General features: G+C 47.3%; 8 protein-coding genes and 1 non-coding gene across 9 annotated transcripts; 6 read left to right on the top strand and 3 right to left on the bottom strand.

The window, feature by feature from the left end:
* Positions 1–154: 154 nt before the first annotated feature.
* On the bottom strand, positions 155–2,633 carry I302_104946 (glucose-6-phosphate isomerase; the record flags this gene model as incomplete). Its single annotated transcript, XM_019195558.1, has 9 exons — positions 155–196; positions 276–341; positions 432–678; positions 754–843; positions 898–980; positions 1,058–1,191; positions 1,272–1,560; positions 1,831–2,528; positions 2,609–2,633. The coding sequence occupies 9 exons, from the start codon at positions 2,631–2,633 to the stop codon at positions 155–157; spliced, it is 1,674 nt and encodes a 557-aa protein (XP_019042381.1).
* Positions 2,634–3,169: 536 nt separating this feature from the next.
* I302_104945 (uncharacterized protein) lies at positions 3,170–6,321 on the top strand (the record flags this gene model as incomplete). The annotated part of the gene is made up of 8 exons (XM_019195559.1): positions 3,170–3,532; positions 3,592–3,945; positions 4,017–4,152; positions 4,228–4,714; positions 4,770–4,866; positions 4,931–5,504; positions 5,614–5,925; positions 6,068–6,321. 8 exons carry the CDS (start codon positions 3,170–3,172, stop codon positions 6,319–6,321), a joined length of 2,577 nt encoding a protein of 858 aa, XP_019042382.1.
* Positions 6,322–7,026: 705 nt separating this feature from the next.
* On the top strand, positions 7,027–11,487 carry I302_104944 (uncharacterized protein; the record flags this gene model as incomplete). The annotated part of the gene is made up of 5 exons (XM_019195560.1): positions 7,027–7,730; positions 7,887–8,004; positions 8,103–8,300; positions 8,361–8,566; positions 8,631–11,487. 5 exons carry the CDS (start codon positions 7,027–7,029, stop codon positions 11,485–11,487), a joined length of 4,083 nt encoding a protein of 1,360 aa, XP_019042383.1.
* Positions 11,488–11,907: 420 nt separating this feature from the next.
* On the bottom strand, positions 11,908–13,332 carry I302_104943 (uncharacterized protein; the record flags this gene model as incomplete). Its single annotated transcript, XM_019195561.1, has 2 exons — positions 11,908–13,053; positions 13,186–13,332. 2 exons carry the CDS (start codon positions 13,330–13,332, stop codon positions 11,908–11,910), a joined length of 1,293 nt encoding a protein of 430 aa, XP_019042384.1.
* A 1,169-nt stretch (positions 13,333–14,501) lies between these two features.
* On the top strand, positions 14,502–14,616 carry I302_104942. The gene has a single exon (XR_002022047.2). It is a non-coding gene; the product is annotated as a 5S ribosomal RNA (ribosomal RNA).
* A 161-nt stretch (positions 14,617–14,777) lies between these two features.
* Positions 14,778–15,547, bottom strand: I302_104941 (acetate non-utilizing protein 9, mitochondrial; the record flags this gene model as incomplete). The annotated part of the gene is made up of 3 exons (XM_019195562.1): positions 14,778–14,850; positions 14,990–15,289; positions 15,456–15,547. 3 exons carry the CDS (start codon positions 15,545–15,547, stop codon positions 14,778–14,780), a joined length of 465 nt encoding a protein of 154 aa, XP_019042385.1.
* A 582-nt stretch (positions 15,548–16,129) lies between these two features.
* I302_104940 (isocitrate dehydrogenase [NADP], mitochondrial) lies at positions 16,130–18,073 on the top strand (the record flags this gene model as incomplete). Its single annotated transcript, XM_019195563.1, has 9 exons — positions 16,130–16,342; positions 16,412–16,477; positions 16,531–16,671; positions 16,776–16,895; positions 16,991–17,211; positions 17,283–17,342; positions 17,401–17,456; positions 17,516–17,592; positions 17,663–18,073. 9 exons carry the CDS (start codon positions 16,130–16,132, stop codon positions 18,071–18,073), a joined length of 1,365 nt encoding a protein of 454 aa, XP_019042386.1.
* Positions 18,074–18,494: 421 nt separating this feature from the next.
* Positions 18,495–21,053, top strand: I302_104939 (uncharacterized protein; the record flags this gene model as incomplete). The annotated part of the gene is made up of 5 exons (XM_019195564.1): positions 18,495–18,647; positions 18,754–19,029; positions 19,141–19,483; positions 19,567–20,336; positions 20,415–21,053. The coding sequence occupies 5 exons, from the start codon at positions 18,495–18,497 to the stop codon at positions 21,051–21,053; spliced, it is 2,181 nt and encodes a 726-aa protein (XP_019042387.1).
* A 753-nt stretch (positions 21,054–21,806) lies between these two features.
* Positions 21,807–23,188, top strand: I302_104938 (uncharacterized protein; the record flags this gene model as incomplete). Its single annotated transcript, XM_019195565.1, has 6 exons — positions 21,807–22,010; positions 22,099–22,194; positions 22,333–22,441; positions 22,504–22,530; positions 22,598–22,722; positions 22,820–23,188. 6 exons carry the CDS (start codon positions 21,807–21,809, stop codon positions 23,186–23,188), a joined length of 930 nt encoding a protein of 309 aa, XP_019042388.1.
* Positions 23,189–23,237: the final 49 nt, after the last annotated feature.

Raw genomic sequence — 23,237 nt, 5'->3', positions numbered from 1 at the left:
CACGGGAGAAGGAACACGGACAAAATGCATCAAACATTAAGGAATACGCGTTCCTAACCTAGCAAACACTTTTGTTTCCTTCTCCTTCTCTCCACTATATCGATCTCACCCCAAGAATACACAACTTCGCTTACACCCGACAGAGTCTTGCCATTTACTTTCTGTTCTTTTGGTAGTAGTGGATAAGACCGGTGGTCTGAGATAGTACCATGTCGGAATCAGCAAATCTGTTCTGTTCCGGGCATATGTCAGCGGTACGAGAAGATAAAACTTACAGAACTGTCGTGTCCCTGTACATCACTTTCTTTACCAAGTTGCTTGAGAATGTTCTTAGCGAGGACCTATATATCAAAAACATAGACAGACAATCAGCATCTCAGTATATGACCGTCCTGCCTTCCCATGAAGATGAGAAGAACAATTTCACCCACCTTACCAAGCTCCACACCCATCTGATCATACGAGTTGATACCCCAAATAGCACCCTGCACGTGGATCTTGTGCTCGTACAATGCGATCAAAGCACCGAGCGTACCGGGAGTGAGCTTTTGGAACATGATCGAGTTGGTGGGCTTGTTTCCCTCGAAGATCTTGGATTTGACCAGGGCGGCATTCTTGGAGGCTTCGGCGCCGAGCTCTTCGACGACTTCTTTCTCGGTCTTACCGAAGGCGAGGGCTCTGTGTGTGGAAAGATGGTTAATGACTGTGGTATGTGCACTTGATGTACGAATTGAGTGTGGGAGTCATACTTACTCTGGTTGAGCAAAGAAGTTGGATAACAAGATCTCGTGGTGTTTACCGCCTGAGATGGGGTTGTGGGTCTCAACGGGTGCAAGGAAATCACTGAGATGAACATGCATCAGCTTGGATCCCATCGGTTTTTCTAAGCTGACTCACGCAGGGATGAGCTTGGTACCTTGGTGGATGAGTTGGTAGAAGGCGTGTTGACCGTTGGTACCACTTTGACCCCAGATGATGGGCTAGGTGAGGTTGCCATGACGTCAGCTAAACTATCAGAGGCAACACAGTTCATCCCGGACAGCTGAAATGCACTCACCCCAGTCTCGTAGTCTACTCTAGATCCATCCTTGGTGACGCTCTTACCATTAGACTCCATATCACCTTGTTGGAAGTAATCGGCGAACTTCTTGAGGTATTGGTCGTATGGAAGGAGAGCTTGGGTTTGAGCACCTGCATGCATGACAAACCAGACAACATGTCAGTACATGTCGCAGACTGTTTCATCCGGTAGGAAGCGAAGGGAAACACACCGTAGAAGTCGTTGTACCAAATACCGACCAAAGCCAAGATGACAGGCAAATTCTCCTCAAGAGGAGCAGACTTGAAGTGTTTATCCAGCTCGTGAGCACCGTTCAACAGCTCTTGGAAATTGTCGTAACCGATCGAAAGGGCGATGGAGAGACCGATAGCTGACCAGAGGGAGTATCGACCACCGACCCAGTCCCAAAAGGCGAACATGTTGGATTCGGAGATACCGAAGGCGGTGACGGCTTTGGCGTTGGTGGAGAGGGCGACGAAGTGCTTGGCGACGTGGGCTTGCTGTGTTTGTGAGGTATGTTAGCTGAAGGTTCCATTCATTGATGATGAAAAGGTAGAATAGGAGTTTATAGACAGATAGCTCTCTAGATTACACAGATGTAAAATATGCGAAAACGGATATGGGGTGCGGTTGGAGGGGAGGACGGGACGAGAGGAACGGGGATAAGGCGAACAGACGGTTGATGCGATGTGAATGCTCCAGATGAAGTGATTGCGGAAAAGAGCTCGAGATGAAGATGTGAAGAGCGTTGAAGGGAAAATTTCACTCACATCCTTAGCTTGTTCCAAGAACCAGGCCTTGGCACTCTCAGCGTTGGTGATAGTCTCTTGAGTAGTGAAAGTCTTAGAAGCGACGATGAATAAAGTAGTCTCGGTGTTACACAATTTCAAGATCTCAGCGAGATCCGTTCCGTCAATGTTGGACACAAAGTAAGATTTGAGATCTCTCTTGGAGTAATGCTTGAGAGCCTCGCAGACCATGACTGGACCCAAGTCGGAACCACCAATACCGATATTAACGACGGTATCGATAGCCTTGCCGGTGTAGCCTTTCCATGAACCGGATCTAACGGATTCACTGAATTCCTTGATATGGTCCAAAACACCGTGGACTTCATCTACACCCTCCTCGGAAATCTTGAACCCGCCCTTGTCGGCCGGTGGGTTTCGCAATGCTACGTGGAGGACCGCCCTGTCCTCGGAGGTGTTGATGTGCTTTCCTGCGAACATGTCATCTCTGAATGATTCGACGGAAGCTTCCCTGGCGAGGTCGAACAAGGTGGACAAGACCTCTTCATCGATCAGGTTCTTCGAGTAATCTAGGAGGATGGAGATGTCGGGTGAGGAGGCTTTGAACTCTTTCGAGTAGGTTGAGAATCGCTTGGAGTCGGAGTTGAACAGTTCTTTGAGGACGAGCTTGGATTGTTTGGAGGAGTGAAGCTCTTGGAGCTTCTTCCAGGCTTGGTATTCTGATATCAAACGTTCCCTCAGTTATGTCCGCTCTGAGGTTGGACTGTTAGAGGAGGAGCGAAGAAGTTGTGGGACTTACGAGTGGCAGGTTTTCCAGTTGACATCTTTGTAGTAGCTTAGTGTGAGTGATGTATGTAGTCTAATACGGATGAGATATGTATAAGAATGCAGAAGATGTTGAAAGAAGAAAGGGAAATATGAGAATGTTGACGATGTTTAGCGTGGGGATGGGAACTTGAGCTTATTGCGTAACTTGAATCACAGGTGGATCTTGAGGTATGTCATCATTCTCGAATCCTAATCATTCATTAGTCATTCATTTCCCCACACTCCTAATGCTTTCTAATCAGTTCATTACAAATCCATATATCCGCTCTTCCTCAGTCCCGCCGGACCGTGCATCCGTTTCGACGGAAGACAGACTCACTCATTCAGATCCAAGCGGAACTCACTCTAGCGGACAGAGGCGAGCGGCGCCCACCGCTCGTTTTGTTGGATACTTTTACGTAAGCATGGATGAAGGCATCAAGTCTCGAAATCAACGTTGAAATGTGAGGTTGGTGTTGTCCATGTTCAAGGTGCTTACATCGCGTCAAATCATCATCATTTCCATTACCTGAGTATTCAAGTAACAACCAATATGGCACCTGCCCCATCAGGATTCTCATTCTCAACTCCGATGGGAGGATCCTCCTTTTCATTCGCTCCTCAAGGAGGTCAATCTTCCTCTGGATCATCATCATTCTCCTTCGGATCATCCTCCAACCCCTTTCCACCTAAATCAACGACAGCGATAACGACAATTACCAATCCACCTCAGGAAGCAAATGGGATGGACGAAGATGGGGATGAGCAAGAGGTAGAGGTAGAGGTGGAAGTGCTGCATCTACAGCCCGCTGCGTACCCTAAGGGAGATAAGAGGAAATGGAAATCTTCTGGTCGAACTATCAATGCTGTCACTTCGCCTGTGGGCGGGGAGGTAGCTTCGTGGATTACCAAGAAGGTGAGCTGTGCTGCCTGGTTTTGACCGACAAAACAGCTGACGTTGAAACTTTGTTTTAGCCCTCGTCGAATCCCAATGAACCTTCGACATTGTCCGAACCAAGTCTATCGCTCTCCGATCGAACGATATTCTTCGCTTCCCTCTCTTCCCTACCCGACCCACTTGTGCAGCTATACACCGAATCGCACCTACTGTTTACGTCGCTGCAGCAGATAGTAGCTGAATCGCACTCTCGTCGACTCCCTTCTGTCGGATTAGAGAAGATAGCTGAAGCGTGGGATAAGAGGGGGAATTTGGTAGGAGCCGATGGTCTACTAGGCCCGCCAGATGCGGAGACTGTCATACATATGAGGAGGTTGGCGGATCTGTATTTAGATCAATTGGGAGAACTCAAGAGTAGTCAGGACGTTGACGTGAGTTAGGCAATCTATATATATCTCATGAAGACTTTGATTAACGATAAGAACACGGACATGACATACAGGTCGAGCTTAGAGCAAGATTCACGACTTCATACAACATTCTCAATCTCGCGGGAGTGTTATACCTTCCCGCTGATGGTAAGGGTGAAGGGTTAGTCGGCGAAGAAATCCTGGATTGGGTGAATGATGTCGATCCAGGTATGTCTGATGTTCAGCCATCACATCGGTCTTACGAACTCCAATGTAGCTGATCTGATCCATGTGAACGTGTAGCTCCCGACAACTCACAGGGAAACGAAATCATGTCAATCCAAAATCCATGGGAACATCCATTATTCTTCCCCTACATCTCTCGATGCATATTACGAGGATTCCAACTTCCCGCCGCATCATTCTTACGATCACTCTCGAAACACCCCAACTCTCTTATCTCAAAACTATCTTCCCTACTAGCTCAGCACTTATCGATTTTCCCTCGATCGACCGAAGAGCGCTGGAGAGTGGATCTAGATTTCTTACAGGCTCATAAATCGTGGTTGGCCAAGTTCAGAGCGGAGTTGATGAATTTCACGCAAGGTAAACAGAAAGGTCAATGGTTTGGCGAAGACAGGTATAAGTCGATTGAAAGTGATTTCAGAGTTGTGATTGAGTTGATGGAGGGTAAACCCCAAAGGATATTGGAGGAAGCTTCGGATTGGAAGGAGGCTTTGGGAGCTTGGGGGATCTTGGTGGATGTGGATATGAGGAGAGATCATCTGCCGTGAGCTTTCTTATTTGTCTGTAACATCAAAGTACGAAGCTTACTTCCCATGTAGTGAGATAATGGCAATGATACTGGACAAGATACCGGTCGACACGACAATCTCTGAAGATGCTATACAGTCGGCACTTTGTTCAGCAGATATAATCAAGGTGAGCTAAATCATCTGCGTGGGCACAGATCATACAGCTGACGTTTTGGTAATTGTTCGAACAGGCTTTGATGGGGTGTTACGATATCGATATTTGGTTATCGTCCCATCTGGGAGATCTGCTAGATAAACTCGAGCTCATACCAGATGATGAAGAACGATTCGAAATCCCATTGAGGGATCACTTCCTTCTGGAATATACCGAGATCTTACAGAATAATCCTAAATACTCGGCATTTTGGAGAGTCATATGCGATTATCTGAATTATGCAGGACAGGAAGGAAGGAACAGGCTGAAATCGCATATCATGAGAATATCCATCTCATTAGATGGGGACGCTCAACAGGCGAAGAAGAAACATGCTGATGGAGGGATGGATGTGGAGCAAGATGGAGAAGATGGAACCGGGATGCTGTCGAAAGGGATTGAAGAGGCTGTGCGATTGTTAGATGAAGTTAGGGCTGCATGTGGGGAATTCAAGCTTGAAGAGGAGTTCAAAGTGATTTCTCAGATCTTAGCTTCCAAGTTGATTAGGAAGGGCGAATTTGGGATGGCGGCTAGTATGAGTATGATGGCTGGTGATGGGTGGGCGTTGTCGAGGATCGCTGAGAGGATATTGGATTCGTACATTACGGATGGTGAGTCAACCTTTCCTTGCACCTCAAAGAGTATCATCTTACCTCTCCGGCATTATATCCAAGGAGAGCGGGTAGTTAGATGAGGATGTTGATACGGTTCTCATGTTAGGAGACGAAGAGTTCCTACGCCTGGTCGATACTCTTCCACCAACCCTCTTAAGCGAAGCCCCCACGGCCCTAGCAGAACTACAAACCCAATTAGACCCAACTTCTGGCCTACCTGACTTACCTGCTACATCGGCGTTGAGCATCTTTGCGTCCAGGTTGACCTTCTTATCGGAGTTTAGAGATTACTTGTTGTTCCTTCATCAGGGGGCGAGGGATAGGGCTGCATCGAAATTGGTTGGACTGTTGACGAGCGGGATTGCCCCCGTGGGGATTTGGGCGGTGTTATTGGTGGAGAGTATTGATCTGCTAGAGGGTGAGTTTGATCCTTTGATTGGACCTTCCCGGGGCGTTGTACCTGTTTCGAACATGACAAATGCTATTCTTACCGTCATTCTTCTCGACATGGAAGACGTGGTTGATGACTGACGATGTGCTTATTATCTTTACATCTACAGATTCCGATATCCTATTCTCCTCCAACGAGACATTCGAACTTCTCAGAGTATTGGAAGAAGTCAAAGTGAACTCGTCGTTCGCCAAACAAGACTACCTGGAACAGTTGATACAGTATCTCCAACGATTATCCAAGAACGACAACAACAAGAAGATGGGGTATGAAGATGGATATAAAAAATTGGATCAAGTCAGATTAGCGTTGGCTAGGAATTTGGCGAGATCTCTGGTAGGGGGATTTGATAGTCCGTTCTGATCGAGTGGAATATCTATAATGTATGATGATATATTCGTATGCATATAAAACAAAGAGATAGCTATCATTACGAGCGACTTGGATGATGCATGGGAATCTACGATATTGTTTATGCCGTTAATGAGAGGATGATTCACATAAAGGAAGAAAGAGCACTCATCCAGATACGCCACCGAACATCATTTACGAGTACCTCACACCGGGTAACATCGTACAGTGATTCTTTGTATTCTTGTGTTCTACCCGTCTCTCATCTTTGCATTTCATCATTTCTTATCGACAATACAAGCATCTCAACATTCATACTCTGCGATTCTGCTCTGTTCGCTTCACTTTAGGAATTCATCTTAGGTCAAGATTATATACACGTTGAAACGCTGGACGTTTTGAAAGAGACTCGTTTGATAGATATCATCGACATCTGAGCCATTTTCATCTGCTTTTCCTCTTCGTCCCACATATATCATTGCATCGACTTCACGATCACTATCATCAATTGCAACAATCACCACGTACTACACATACACGACATCGACACGACGAACAAATCAATCATGATGATCACCACAACCTCGCAGTGAAACAAACCCCCTCTTCGCACCTTCAAAGCGTTCTCTCTCGAATACCAAACACGACGATCTTTACTCTTCCTCCCATAACAATCACCACACGACACCGCACGACAAGACAAGACACTCACCCACCATGTCTCTCCCCCTTCCTCTCGCCCACACGCACTCCTCACCATCTCTCTCATCAACCTCTTCATCAACAATGACTCCCACCCCTTCCTACTCCCACTCCCCCTCCCAACCTCCAACTCACAATTTACGCGTAAATACCACTTTCACCCCAAATCCTGGCTCAAACTCAAGAGTCCGATCCAACTCTGCGCTCTCACCTCGTCCCACACCCAACTCACTCAGTCCAATCAACACCAACCTCTCAAGGGGAGGTGGTGGGGAAATGATGGGATTACATGGTCCCTCCAAATCCCTGGGTTCGAATTTGGGGAACTACAATTACTCTTCCTATGATCGATTACCTTCCCCCCTTTCTGCATCTCCCTCTCCTGGAGGGAGCGGGGAAGAGAAGAATGACGTAGCTGCTGTGATACGTGGATTGAGAGGTTCTCCCTCTGGTTCGGGGTCGAATAGCACACCACCACCGAATGTACGGAGCACAAGTAATAGTAGTCTAAGTAGAACGAGGGGGACTTCGCCTACTCCCCCGCCCTCTGGTCCACCCACCGAGGAATATATAATTAATAAGATCAAGGAGATAGCGGGGAACTCGAAGGATGAAGGAGATACGTTGGATATCTCAAGGCAGAATATGAGCAGGATAAGCGAGGAGGTCGTAGATGTTTTTGAGAGGGGTGTGGGAAGGGGGAAGAAAGGTGTCTGGAGGTGAGTCGTTCGTAATCACTGCCGAAATTCGCATCAGGGCGAAGAACGTTCTCTTGTGAGAGAGGTAGAGATAGAAGCAGCAATATGGAGGAAGAGGGTCAAATTGGAAAATTATGGATTCGTTGGCACTGATACTGACCATACTGCTTATGATAGACTTGCCCTGTCCTATAATAATTTGACGAACGAATCGATATCTTACCGATTCGCTCAGTTGTCTAGATTGAGGTATCTCAACTTGAAAGGAAATTACCTGACCGAATTTCCCAGACCCGTAAGTTTTTTTCCTTCTCTACCAGCGTTAAATCTCTTGTATGCCTGTAAGCTATTACTTATTGAAGCTACCGCTGATCAACCTCTAACCTACTACAGATCACCGAGCTAGCTGCTCTCGAAATCCTCGATCTATCCAAAAACAAAATCACTGCTTTCCCTGATGATCCTCAGCGCTTAACCAGGCTCAAAGTCCTATCCCTCACGAACAACAAGATATATACATTGCCTGGATATATGGTACAATTCACCAGTCTCAAGGTGTTCAAAGTGGATCATAACCCTATCGAATGGCCTGTAAGTTGTTAACTCCCTGATCAATGGAAATTAATAACTTACCATTTCAACGCTTTTAAGCCTAAAGAAGTGCTTGGTCCCCTCGCCGAGCCAGTTGACCCATCCTCACGATCAAAGACGAGTGAAGGTGGATCCACAAGCTCGAAAGATAGGCGAGATCAGGATCTGAGACCTTGGATAGAAAACATGAAAAGCTGGATGAGACAAAGAGCAGCGGATTCCGAACGTTTACTGCAACAGGCTGAAGAGTCAAATAGGGTGTCTGAGTGAGTAGTTGTTGCCCTTCAGCTCGATGAAATTTGCCCAGCTGATCCACTGACACAACATCAGGGAGGAACCTCTTAGTGCAGCCTCTATGGCCACATCTGCGTCAGCTCGATCTTTCCGCTCACACTTGGAATCACCGATGATTGCTATGTCATCACAAGAAACAGTCAAACGAGCTGTCTTGCCTCAAAACGCTGAAGATCGACCTCACACTCCCACTCGGCCTTTCGCGTTGGGTCGCAATCGATCGGCTACTCTTTCGGACGATGCTCTTGCACGAAGCTATTCTCCAGGACCAAGTCAATATTCCCCTTACCGCACACGACACAGTCGAGACCCTTCTGCGTCATCATTCACATCCCCTCCTTCCGCTTCTACCGAATCCTCCGCTCACTCGCGACTGCCATCTGCCTCCAATCTTCCTCAGCCACCTACGATCCCAGCTGCTCAAGGCCACTCAAGAGGAGCAAGCTACACTGCAACTCAACGACTTAGTGGGAATCTCACCGTGAAAAAGTCTTTACCCGATCTGCGGCAAAGTCACGCTCAGATTATCCAGGATAGAAAGAACGATGGTCAGCCCATCGAAGAGAATCGACCACTGGGCCTAGGTATCGCCGCGCCGGGAGTACCGAAGTTTCAACTTCCCGGTCGGGGATGGGGAGGTGATATGATCAGGTCTCCTACGGCTGGTCCGACCGTGTCAGGTCAGGAAAGAAGCAGGATCATGAACCGTAAAGGTTCGATTGAAATGATGAGACGAATATCGGGAGACATGAGCGGAGAAATGGTCGAGAAGAGGAATAGTCAGGAAGGACCGCAGATTGACGAATCTAGAAACTCATATTTCCGAAGATTAAGTACATTACCGGTATCGTCAATATCCAAATCGATTCCAGCAGCTTTACTTAAATTGATCGACGCCATCCGAGGGATTCTTTACGCTTTATCTCAACTTCACTCGGCATTACGGCAGTATCTTGTGTTCGCGGTGAATGAACGAATAGCGAGCGTCTTTTCAAGAGTGATGGAGCCTGCTGGGAACTACATGAACAATCTCATCAATGCTTTGGACCGATTTGACTCCATGTCAAGAAGGAATTCGCCACCTGTACATGCCATCAGGAATGTCATCGACGCAGCTAAAGAAAGCGTAGCTGTTTTTGCTAAAGTGGTGGCTGTTTTGAAGATGCAGATCCCAGCCTTGAAGAGCAATGACATTAGATATACCCGAACTTTGTTAACGATGATTTATGGCTCAATGGCTGAGGTAGCTTGTTCTTGGCAGAGTATGGCACCTCTCTTAGTCGAGATCAGACCGTTGTTGGTCATTGACGTAGGTGGATTAGCGATGAGATCGATGGGAGGAGTCAAGATGGTTCCCACCGGGTCGTTGAGCGGACGAACGCCGATTTCGCCAATCATCGAGAGAAGGGAATCACAATCACCTGCTTCGGTGTCGAAATCTACGGTGGGCGGATCACCTTTAGTACCTCAAGTCGAGGAGTCACCTGCACCTGCTACGAACCATGCAGCGAGTCTGAGGACGATGGGCAAATCGAGGAGACAAGCTGGATCGTTCTCTTCGCTGGATGTTGAGAAGGGAATGCTGATGGGATCACCTGGTGGACCACGCACCAACGAGATAAAAGCTTCTGATCAACTGTCCACTCCTGGTTCATACCTGCGACATCGTCCTTCGGAGTCTGCTACGATCGTTCTAGATCAACAAGCAGAAGAATCTGATGAAGATGAAGATGCGGAGGAGCTCAGCCAAGCACCTGTACCCCCAGTCAGTACGACCTCACCCAACGATACACCATTTACTATGCCCGGTACGCCACCCGAGGTCGTACCTTCCCACCAACCCATTGCAATGGTTCCCACAACTGATCGACAAGGCGGACACCACCCCTCTTCATCTTCAGGATCGAGTCATGCGATGGCAATGTCATTCACCAGTGCCAATGGCAACCATCAAGCTCCATCCAGGAAATTATCCGTCGACGTCAGACCACCCACCCCGGCTTCTGCAAGTGTGTTTGACGAGGATCTGCTGGACGTCATAGAGGCAGCTACGGACATAGCATTTACATGTTGGCTGAAACTAGCAGAAGATGTCGGCGCGTCGTCTCCACCATTCACGCAACATCAGAAATCCGGTTCTCAATCTTCTGTTCTGAGTAATGCGGAATCTACAAGATACCCATTCTCACCTACCGGGCGACCTTCAACGATCTCTGTGAAACATCATACAGAATTACTACATCTCTTATCTATCGCCGAACAGATCACTGCTGGACTCAGAGAATCCCTCATGGGCCTACGAGCAAATCCCTCAACGTATACTAGTACGACTCTCCCCGACGATGCTCAGGCGTTCATCAAGACGGTCGTAAAAGTTAGCGAACTTGTCAAGACCATTTCGGCCACACACAACTTCCCAATGAACGTTAGGTCGGCGTGCTCAAGGTTAACCCAATCCACAAGGGAGTGTGCGATATTGATCCAGGTCTCCAGCCTGAGACCGTCCAACGCTACGCCAGCCTCTATTCCTCCTCTGTCCGCTCGACCTATCTCACCGATCTATCAATCAAGGAATGGAAGTAATCCGACTTTACCCGCACAGGAAGATCCACCCGGACATGGACAATATACATATAATTTGTCCCAACCCCATTCAGCGGGGTATATGACTCATACGTGGGATACTTCCAATGGAGGGATGAAAGATGGTTTGAGGGGATTACAATTACCTTCCAGACAGATGGCTTTGGGGAGAAGTAGGAGCGCGAATGCTGTGCCTCCTGTTCAAGTTCCTGCGGGTGGACAACAACCACAACCTAATGGAAATGGGAATGGGGGGAGGTATAATGAGCCGCCTAGAAGTGCTTTACCTTCGCAGAGTGCTTTTTCATGAGTGAGGTTTGTATATGATGAATGACTTTTATGCATTATAATGATGATTGACCTTGGCCCATGTAGTACTAGGCTAGTATAACAAGATTTGTTGGTACTGAGATGGAATTGTCTCTTGGAAATGGCTCGAACTGGGACCATCGTTGAGATCACGCATATGCTGACAACGTCAATTCCAATCATGGTGATGATCGTGAGATGTATATCCAACATACATCCACCAGGGACTAATGCATTGAACATTTATTCAGCGAGCGGAAAAGGAGGTAGGTACAAAGATCCCAGATCAGAATCAGATGGTAAGATCGTAAAGCAACGTAAAACGTAAAACGTATCAAACGTTTGAAATCGTTAAAACTATGTACAGCAGCGTACAAAAAGATGGTTTAATAGATCATATCCGTCATAGGCAACCCCTTCATTAAACGTGCGACTTCTTGGCTCTGGTCCTCAACCTACTTCTCCTGTTATGTCTGTTACATTTCTTTGGGGAACCACTTCCGGTCTCTACCAGGGCTTGTTCACCTGCACCTGCGTCTGAGGAATCAGTTCCGGTCTCGATAGGATCAGCGGCGAGTTCTTGCCATGAGGGTTTCTCTTCTCCATCTTCTCCCCCGTACGAGACCTCTTCATCGTAAGACTGGGTTTGAGTGGGTCGTGGTCTCCTTCCTCTGGTCGAAGATGAGGTGGATTGAGCGTATTCACCGTCAGCACCGTCGTCGTTATCGTTCCATGCTTGAGTCGAGGTGGGAGCACCATAAGCGGTCGAAGAGGGTGAATCGTACTCGTCATCGTTACCATTACCGTAAGCAGTAGTCGAAGAAGGGGAAGATCCATATCCGCCAGCGGAAGTTGAAGTTGGTCCTTTCCCTGTCTTGGTACTGGTACCACCCCCAGCAGTGGAGTTTGATGATCCACCACCACCAGTAGCCGCACCGAACGCACCCGTTTGCGCACCGTTGGTCCATCCCCAAGCAGAGTTGTACGAAGGTTTCGTCTCCCAATCAGGCGTATAATCCAGGTTGGTAGGAGTGTTGGCCCAGTACATAGGCTGGGTGGGACCGCTGATGGCACCCTTCCTTGGAGGGACAGGCTGGGGGTATGATCCGCCAGCAGCACCGCCCTGGACATCACATCTGAATCCAGTCATGTACATCTCGTTGGCGGAGTTCTTACCTTGCCAGAACCATGCGCAGGTGCACCCTCCCTCAGGGCATGCGGGCAGGTTATTAGGGATAGAAAAAGAGGTTTGCCGTTGTCTGACGCAGTTCTCTTGGATTGACATTACAGTGAAATCTTCGGGGTTCGTTTGGCTAGCGGTAGGTTTGAAAGCGATGGCGAGAGCACAGCCCATAAGGTTCGATTCGGAGTTGCCACTCCAACCTGATCCGGAGCCGGTGGATCCTCCGGCATGGTACGAGCCTGAATCGCCTGGACAGGCGTCTGAAGTGGGATTACCACCATAGGAAGTGTACCCTTTCTGACAGGCAATTTCGACGGTGAGGTCGTTACCTGGGATGAGGGTTGTGACTGCTGAGGGTTGATCGTTGGCATAGCCGTGGAACCACTGTGCAATCGCATATTCATAGTCAGCCCAATGGTCTATCGGAAGAGACGTTGCCAGGATATGGATATGGGAGATAGGAGAATAGATGGTGCAAGTGAAACATCTATTCAATACAGTCGCACGAGCACTCACCCACTGATCGAAAGATAAACCCGCCATGGGAGTAACAGGTTCGTATGACTGATCGAACCCGTACATGGAATCAATCCATAGTGACATATGAGCCTTTGCTAAAGGAAGCAACGTGATCAACGCGGGTGCGAGAGCGAACGAGGACATTCTGGTCAGGGTGTTGCAAAGTAGATGATGAAAGATAGTAGGGGAGTAAAGTTTGGTCGGTTGGTTGTCGGGGTACAAGGTTGGTCGACAAGGTGTAAAGAGCGACGGGGTACTGTTGTAGTGTGTTGAGTGGATGGAAGCACAAGAGAAACCTGCTCTTGAGACTGTCGTTTATATATGAGAGACTGAAAGGTGGTAAGGAGGTGAGAAAGATCTCGATGAATGAAAGAGATGAAAGGTTGAGAAGAAAGGAATGCAAAGAATGAAGAAAGAGAGGCAATTTAAAAGGACTCAGCAAGTCACAAGAACAAAAAAATCAAATGATAATACAGCGCATCGTATCCCGCTCTTATATCACTCGTATGCTGTACACCTGTGTGAAAAGTCTTGGCATTGTTTCCATTACTCCATCACTCATCAATCAATCCAAAGTCAATCGCGTCCAAAGGACCCCCTTGAAATCTAATCAAACCCTCCTTTGGATTAAATTACACGTCCACTTATCCCCACTATGACCGAACAGAGAACAAAAGTACAACATAGAAATCATCACCTTGAAACGAGGACGCGTTTATACATGCTTGCGGATGACCTTGTATCTTGAAGAGATCTCCTGATAAAATGAAATGATGGATACGAAATAACCTTATCCAACCTGAAACCAACGTGAAATCCAAGCAAACGCGTCTTCCCCTTGTCCCTTCAACTCAACTCTATCTTTGCAATTGTCTGCTTCTTTTTCTTTTTTTCTTTCCTATCATTATCAAGTCTAGAACATCACATGTACGTACCGTTCATTACAACTCTAGCATAGCGTCCCCTTAATTGACTCTTTTGTCCTTTTATACATTAAATACTGTAGCACCTCCCTGTCCTTGAGTGAGGTTTGTTTCTTGATCTGCGTTTCATACCTCTCTGTACCTGTACGTCACCGATTATTTCATTTGTACACGTCAAAGCAGGATACGGTACCTGCCAAGGTTGAACAAAGGGATCTGGTATCGACTAATCGAATCAACAAACTCTCTGTGAGGCAATGAGGTTTCTATGAATGACACAAAGGAACATTCGATTTCATGTACCTCGTACATCCCACACTGATCCTGCTGGTCGCTTCATCTTCCGCCCACCGCTGTGATTAAGATGCCATTTAATGCTTTTACTTTATCTACGACCATAGAAGGTAGAAAGAGCCGCATCCCGTCCGCTCTGCGCAGCGATCCTACCTATCGCCCGGTTAGTACCAAGGTGGGGGACCACTTGGGAATCCCGGGTGTTGTAGTTTTTTTTTTTCTGATCGTCTTCCTCAGCATTCACTGAAGAGGATCCAGGCAGCTAAGACAGATCTATTATCAGGTAGCATGGTGCCTTTCCTCACGCTCCGTCGAGCTTGGTGGTGTTGATACTGATACATTTATCTATATTGAATTGCGGATAGTACTACATTACTGCTTGATACCTCCATCTATAGGTTCAGAGACGCCAGCATCTTGAGCTTCCTGTTCCAGCTGCTCGGGTCTATAGTGACACAGGTGATCAGCATTCGACGACAAATTGTGCAATTCTGGTTTTGATGATCGAGAGAGTAGAGGAAGATAGGTCCCGGAGGTAGCAGAAATTCGATGAAAAGGGGAGAAGCAGATCAAACAGCACTCACGTCTTCCAAACATCCTTCGTAGCATGCATCAACTCATAAAGCTGCCCCACCTGCTCCTTACTCAACTTCTCAAACGAATCCGTATCCAACTTCTTCCCCCTCCATATCCCCTGTCCAGGCGCACCTGTCGAAGCTAACAGCTCATCGAGGTATAATTTCCACTGCAAGAGGAACGCGATTATATGGAGGGGATTATCCGTTGATCGGGTTAGACGAAATTCGGATTTGATGTAGGAGTCGCCCATGAATCGCATTTCGGGGGGGAGGGTGCGGTGAGCTCGGAGGAGACGACGATAGAGGCTAGGCATGAGCACATGAAATCAGCTTGTATCCTCTGTTATCCTCTGTCGGATATGCCTGGATGCGATGAACCACCAATGATCGCGTAACACGCTACACTGCTGGAGACCATTTTTTTTGAAGATATCTCTCGGTTCAGATCGAGTAATCAGGTGGCAACACTCACGGTATAGGCGGTATAAGCTGTATGGAAGCCTGCTGTACGGATAGTGGTAGCGGTGCTGAGGCACTGGCTAATCTAATGAGCGACTGACGCATATTGCTGATTGGTCTTGGTCGATTGGATTTGTGTTTCTGGTGTAGTAATGGGAATGATGATACAGACTTTTCATCTGGATTTCTACTTTTCTGAAGATCTTGAAGATCGTCTTTCATCTTGCGGCATAGAGAAAAATGATGACGTCGTAAGATACTTGAAATTGGTTCCGGTGTTCGGCAAAATCCTGTCACTACAATCCGATTGGTCCGGCCGAATGACCCGAAACAACGACGAGGACAAGCGAGTCAACGTTGATAGCTCATAGATAACACAAGTACTGTATAATCTTGGAAAATCTCTAAAACATATCATTCAAAGGGAGAAAATAGTGTGTACACCTCTTCTACAACATCGTCCACCAAACATTAGAATATAGACAGACACATTTAAAAGCACGCACACAATGGTAAGTTCATTCTACCCAATCACCCATCACGTGCCCTTCCTTCTTCATGTTCATGTTCCGGTAACACCGGTACATCTGTCTCTCTATTACTCTGTCCATGCCGTGATTTATACCCATATATACCTCGTCCAGTTCCAGCCCTAAAACCTATCTCAGAGATTGAATGCTGACTGTAATGTCGATATACCATCAGCCATTACTCCGAACCACCCCCTTATTAGCTAGAACGGCCCTCCGAACTTCCCGTCCACTCGCTTTTGGCCTGTCCTCAACAATGGGATACGCTACCACTCCAGCGGGGATTGAGAGGATCAAAGTGAAGAATCCCGTGGTTGAGATTGACGGGGATGAGATGACTAGGATTATTTGGAAGAAGATTAGAGAGGAGGTGGGTCCAGCACTGGCTTAGGTCCATGTTAGAACTAAGTGTATTGATGTTTTTATCACCACGGTATAGCTCATCTTACCGTATGTGGACGTTGATCTCAAGTACTATGATTTGGGGATGGAGAACCGAGATGCTGTGAGTTCAGTCTACTCCTCTTGCAGGTAACGTACTAATTGAGAGATACATAGACGAACGACCAAGTAACCATCGACTCAGCAGAAGCTATCAAAAAGTATTCCGTAGGAGTGAAATGCGCGACTATAACGCCCGACGAAGCTAGAGTGAAAGAATTCAACTTGAAGGAAATGTGGAGAAGTCCAAATGGTACTGTAAGTTGGTTCTCTCAACTTCATCCACTCAGCTGCATAATTTCCCCCGAGGACGGAAATTTGAAATGGAAACAAGCTGATTTATCCTGGTTGATGCTGTGCAGATCCGAAATATCCTCGGTGGAACTGTGTTCAGAGAACCTATCATCCTCGAAAAGATCCCCAAGCCAGTTCCAGGGTGGACTAAACCCATTGTTATTGGTAGACACGCGTTTGGTGATCAGGTGCGCATCTATTTCCCTCTCAACATCAGTTCTGTCACCTGCGTTGCATAGAGTATGAAATAGGCGTTGAGCTGACCCAATAACGTGGAATGTAGTACCGATCAACAGACTTCATCTCTCCCGGTCCCGGTAAACTCACCCTCACTTACACCCCAGCCGACGGAGGTAAACCCACCGAATTGAACGTGTATGATTTCAAGGGCAAGGGAGTGGCGTTGGCCATGTATAACACCGATGAGTCCATCTACGGGTTCGCTCATGCGAGTTTCAAGATGGCTTTGAGCAAGAAGATGACTTTGTTCATGTCTACAAAGAAGTAAGTCCTTGACTTAATTACTTACTATAACGTACGGTGACCATGAAGCTGATGTGTGGGACGTTTTGTAGCACCATCTTGAAGAAGTATGATGGAAGGTTCAAGGATATCTTCGAGGAGGTATACGAGTCGTGAGTACACCATTGACAAACGGTTCGTTTCCTGATGCTAATGGGGAGTTTAACGCAGAACCTACAAAGCTGAATTCGAAAGACTCGGTATCTATTACGAACACCGATTGATTGGTGAGTATACAATAGCATCGGGACGTACGTTGGTCACTGATGGACATTCATATGTCTAGACGACATGGTCGCGCAAGCTATCAAGTCATCCGGTGGATTCGTCTGGGCCTGTAAGAACTACGATGGAGATGTGATGGTAAGTGTTATTCGCCCTAGATCCTCACGTCACTTCATCTTGGCTGATTTTATACTGCTCATTATTCCAGAGTGACATCCTCGCCCAAGGATTCGGTTCATTGGGAATGATGACCTCCGAGCTCATCACACCTGACGGAAAGACCATGGAGTCCGAAGCAGCCCACGGAACAGTCACTAGACATTACAGGCAGTACCAACAGGGACACGAAACTTCCACTAACCCCGTTGCCTCAATCTTCGCCTGGACCCGAGGACTGGCCTTCAGAGCCAAGTTGGACGATACACCCGCATTAGGGGAATTTGCCAAGTCGTTGGAAGAGGCTTGTGTGGAGGTGATTGATAAGGATTCGATAATGACCAAGGATCTTGCGTTGGCCATGAAGGGCAAGGATATGAAGAGGGATGATTGGGTCACTACTGATGTGTATATGAAGAAGGTTGAGGAGAGGTTGATTGAGAAGCTCAAGGCGAGGATATAAGGTGTCGGCGCGAGATGAGTATGTCAACAATGCGAAGGCAAACGGAGAGAAAGGGAAGAAAAGATGTTCAGCTTGTCTTGCACTTGTATCATATCTATCTGTGACCTTCAAGTTGTCACGTAGATGAAGAAACAACGGATCTTGTCAATTGGTCATTGGTCTATGCATATCATATCATATCATGGTCACAAGCATTCCCACTCCTATTCTCACTACTTGCTTTTGCTGCTGTACTCTGCCATAAGAGAAATCCCTCCACCCTCCACTCGAAGGCGTTTACGTAATTTCAATATTTCTGAAATCTTTCGCTCGGAAATCTGTTTTTGAATGATTCTGTGTCTTTTTGCTTGCTTTCAAGATTGAATTAGACGTAATCTGTATTTCCGGTGTATCATAGCTTAGCATACATCCATCAGTCAAGATGGCATCGATATCGACCCCTACACAGCTGGCGACCTTCTCCCAACCTCATGCGTCCAGCTCGAAGACCCCGCATGTGACCCTCAGTCCTGTGGTGGGAGACTCGAAATGTGCTGTGGCTGCTGTGCGAGGAGATGGGATATGGACTTATGATGTGGGTTCGACTGCATCCAGACTTCTTGCTTCACATAAGTCTCAGAAAGAAGAGAATGTGTCGCTATGAATCAGAAGCTGATTAATTCACCCGATGTGTCTTATAGCTCAATACCCTCAGACCGACCACTTCATTCACCGTTCCGCCTTCGACGGTATTTTCGACATCGCCTATAAGTTACTGGGTCACTCAGACTGAGCGGGCGCCTAAGGATCAGTCGCAGGGGGTTGTGGAGGTGTCGGAGGATGATATGGACGTTGATGCAGAAGAAGACGAGGACGAAGAAGAGACGGTGGAAGTCAGAGAGAGGACAACGCTCGTAGGGGTTGGGAAAGAGGTATGGAGATGGGTTGGAGAGGAGGGCGATAAGGAGGTTATAGAGGTATGTGTGACTTCAATCTTCATCTAGTATAATGGATCTGGCATAACGGATCTCATGGTGTTCGTTCAGTGTAATCCATAGTTCATAAATGCTGACTCTCTCGTTCTGTAGATCGGTCAACCTATCAAGTCGATACATCATCTGCCCTCTTCCCTATACCCAATACTGGTGATCTCATCCAGCCCTACCGATCTGCATCTCCTGAATGATTCTTTCATACCTACCCATCTACCACTCTCCCTCTCTTCAACCGCCGTCCTTACGTCCAAGATTCTCTCACCAAAGGAGAATAGCGCGAGATTGGTTATAGTAGATTCGGAAGGGAAAGTAACAATATTCCAGTTGACATTGGAAGATAACCCCCGAGTGAGCAGAGTGTCGGAAGGCAAGATTGGTGGCGTTGGGAAGTTGGGTTGTGTGGATATAAGTGATGATGGGGTGATCAGTGCTTTGGGTAAGTGTTCTTTGACTTCAGATCCTTCTCACAGTGTCACCTGTGTTGAATCTGATTAAACTGATCTCATGCTATGTGTATAGACCAATCGAACAACCTCTACACCCTCGAACTATCCTCGCTATCTTCCCCTTCACCTCCTCTCACTCTAGTCCACCCATCATCCTCCCCTGTGATCCTATCACTCCCCACATCCGGCAAACCCCTGATCCTCCTTCCCACCTCTCACCCTACACCCTCCTTGCTACTGTCCATACCTCTCTCCACCCTTCCTGCCATACTTTCATCCACCTCCATCTCGTCCTTCACCTCCTCTGGAACAGTCGAGCACCTCGCCATCTTGTCAAGCAAGAATGGGATCCTGACTGTTGGAGTGGTACTGAGCCATCTGAATAGCGATGGTCAGTCTGGGAGAAGTGTCATATACACTACTGAAGTTGTCATCCCCCCAAAAGGGATTGGGATGGGTAGTCTTTTAGGGACCAAGGAGAAGACTCAGATTTACCTTATGAATCCCACATCCACACCAGAGGAGAAGAAAAGCGGGTCGGGAACAGCAGAACAAGATGGATTGATCAAGAAGATTTGTGAATTGATAAAGAAGAATCAGCTCGGGGCAGCTGAAAGTGCTCTGAAGGAGTATTTGTCAAAGGCTGCTTCTGCGCAGGTGTCTGAAGGATTTGTTAGGAAGATCGTCAATGTTGTGTTTACCGAGGCGTTGAACGATGAAGGTAAACTCAAGGGTAACTACGCTGCTGGAGTGGTGGGGGTATTGGTGGAGAGAGGGTTGGTGAATGATTCATTGTGGAAGAGTAGTCTGGTAGGCGAGGGATTATTACCCTGTGGTGACTGGGTGAGTTCAATCTCGTGATAACATGTTTTTCACGGTCTTGACATGCGCTCTAATTAATGCGTCGTTATCTTTCCGCAGAACACGATCATCCTCTGCCTACAAAGATTCCGCACCATCTCGTCTCTCACCCTCGTCAAGCTCATCTCATCCTCCTTACATCCCTCTCATACCGATAAGAACGTACCCGCCTTATCTCACCTATTATCATCGATCATGGCATCCCCACCAGCCCCTACTTTCCGATTGGACTTGCGCCAAAACCTCTCAGTGGAAGATGCTACCTCTGTACTGGCGCAATTCGCATCCTGGGCAGAAGAGCACGTAAAGCATCGTGGAGAGGGATTGAAAGGGTGGGATTCGGAATCGGACTCATCAGGCATCCAAAACGAGAGCACCGACATCCCATCGTTGAATTCGCTGATAACCTATTCCTCACTCTTGCTCGACTCGCATCTCCCCTTATTCCTCTCGCACGAAGCATCCCATGAATTATTGGAATCTTTGAATGAAAGTTTGATACCTCTGATGGAAGTTCAAAATGAGTATAAGAAATTACGGGGTCCAATCGAGGCGATTCTGATTTTGGCGAAGAGGGAGGAGATGAAAGCCCAGGAAACACTGGGCAAATCGAGAGGCGATAAGAAGGGTGGCGAGAAGGGGACGAGGATACCGGAAGAGAGGATTGGGAAGTGGAAAGTTGAGGATTTGGTATTTTGATCTGATCTCGGATTTGGAGATGTGTTGGTGCGAACTTGATTTGATTGCATATGCATACTTACTTTTCATATGTATGGTATTTCCCAAGGATGTTCTCTGCGTACTCAAGATGCATGATGAATCATGATAGTCGCTACAAGTAGGTTGGGCAGTGCTCTTACTCCTTCTCCCTGTGCTATAAACGTTTTCAATGTCATATCCCCTATTCTCACTTATCTTTCCAAATCCTGCGATTTGTCGATAAATATGATCGTACTTTACATTTGGGTGTTCTCTGTTCCCTGCATGCTTCTTCTACGTTGCATTCAAGTTCAGTGACTTGACAACCACTCACTCTAATTGTTATAGTGCGCAAATTGTTTGATCTTAGGATTTTCCCGATGGTGGTGCCTTGGTTTCGGTTTAGCGGTTTGTCACCTGTTTTACTATTTGGTCTTGGCACGGTGAGATGTGACGTAGGGGGGAGAGAAATCGTTCGATCTCGTAATATTCATAATTGTCTGATCCATTATTTATTTCCAGCAGATCTCTAATCTTAATCAGAGCTAAACCATCTTCAACTACCGCTCGTATCATATCACACCTGGTATAGAGCCAAATATCAAGCATCACGAGTAGACCGATAACCACTGAGATAGCGATCAACTTCCCCTTTCACATCTTGCAACCACCAACCCTCGCTTTCTATCTCCCTCCTCTCAATCTTCAGGCTTACCTTGAACATCTGTCTACCCCAGAAGAATACCTAACGCAATGTCCGGAACGACCTACCGCGGGCCCATCAACCCCAACCCAAAGGACGACGAGGCATCAATAATCATCTACGGGTACACCCCCTCCCTCGCACTGGGCATTATTGGGATAATAACATTCGCGATCTGCGTGTCTTTGCATTCGTTCTGGCTTGCTAGAAAGAAGGGGACAAGGTGGTTCCATGGTTTGATATTGGTCGGTGCGGTGAGTACTTCACCTCGCTATATCCCTGATACCTAATCGTGGTTGAGGTCGCGTTACAAGGCTAAATTCAAGTTGGAACGCTTCATAGCTCATGGAGATAGGCGGGTACGCAGCGAGACTGGCTAGTCATCGACGTCCGTTTGTGGTCAGTACGTTTGTGGCTCAGTACTTCCTGATTGTAGTGGTGAGTTTGGCTCTTCCCTCATATATGACCATCTTCCATGTTCCGGAATCTCTGTTCTCAGAAAGCAGCATGAATCTATCTCTAGGCATAGAGAGTGTGTTCGCTAAAACAGTACGAACCATTTGGGTGTCACTATAGGCCCCCGTACTTTTCTCAGCTGCCATCTACCTATCCCTCTCAATAGCCACCAGGAGCTACAAAGGCGCAGAGAGGCTGTTGATCATTGGTCCAAGGAAGGTTTTGATCTGTGAGTGATCGCCATAGCTCTGGACGTGGATATTGGCTAATATCACCATTTAATTCTCCTAGTCTTTGTCACCGCCGACATAGTGACGAGTGAGTTCTCGATCCCCTCCCGAGCCACTCACACGATAGATACTCAATACTGACTCGTTCAACCTAGCCATCATCCAAGTAGTCGGAGCAGCTCTGATCGGATCCTCAGAATCAGCCAAAGTCCGAGGCAACCCCTCGAGCGTCACACCAGAACAGGCCAATGATATACTCTTAGCAGGATTAGCCATCCAGGTGAGTCAATACCCCAACCCTCCAAATACAGCTCATTCAGCCAGTCTTATCGTAATGCGACAACAACGTTGCTAACCCGTTCACGACTCACTCACAGTGCTTCTCCTTCACTTCCTTCCTCCTCATCCTCCTTCTAACAATATACCGCTCATACCGCTCCACCTACATCACCCATACCACCTCACTGAGCACACTACGTCTGTTCCTCTACACTATCCTCATCACCTCGCTTCTCATCCTCTTACGAACCACGTTCAGACTCTCAGAGACCGCTCAGGGGTTCTTCGGATTTGCGTCCACCCATGAGAGCTTATTTGGGACTTTGGAGTATCTACCCGTGGTATTAGCTTTGTTGATATGGGGTCTATTACCTCCTAGTAAATTCGTTGAGAACAACGGGGAAGGGGAAAGGGAAAGGCTAGACTCGAACGTTCAGACTTCTGAGGTTGGTAGGGCTTACGTCTGAGTCATGTCATATTGTCATGTACCACGGAGTGATGGTAAGTATGCTTTGA

Source organism: Kwoniella bestiolae, chromosome 3, assembly GCF_000512585.2.
Source record: "Kwoniella bestiolae CBS 10118 chromosome 3, complete sequence".
NCBI classification, from domain to species: domain Eukaryota; kingdom Fungi; phylum Basidiomycota; class Tremellomycetes; order Tremellales; family Cryptococcaceae; genus Kwoniella; species Kwoniella bestiolae.
The sequence above is the reverse complement of the archived record's forward strand: the minus strand, read 5'-3'. Positions and strand labels throughout refer to the sequence as shown.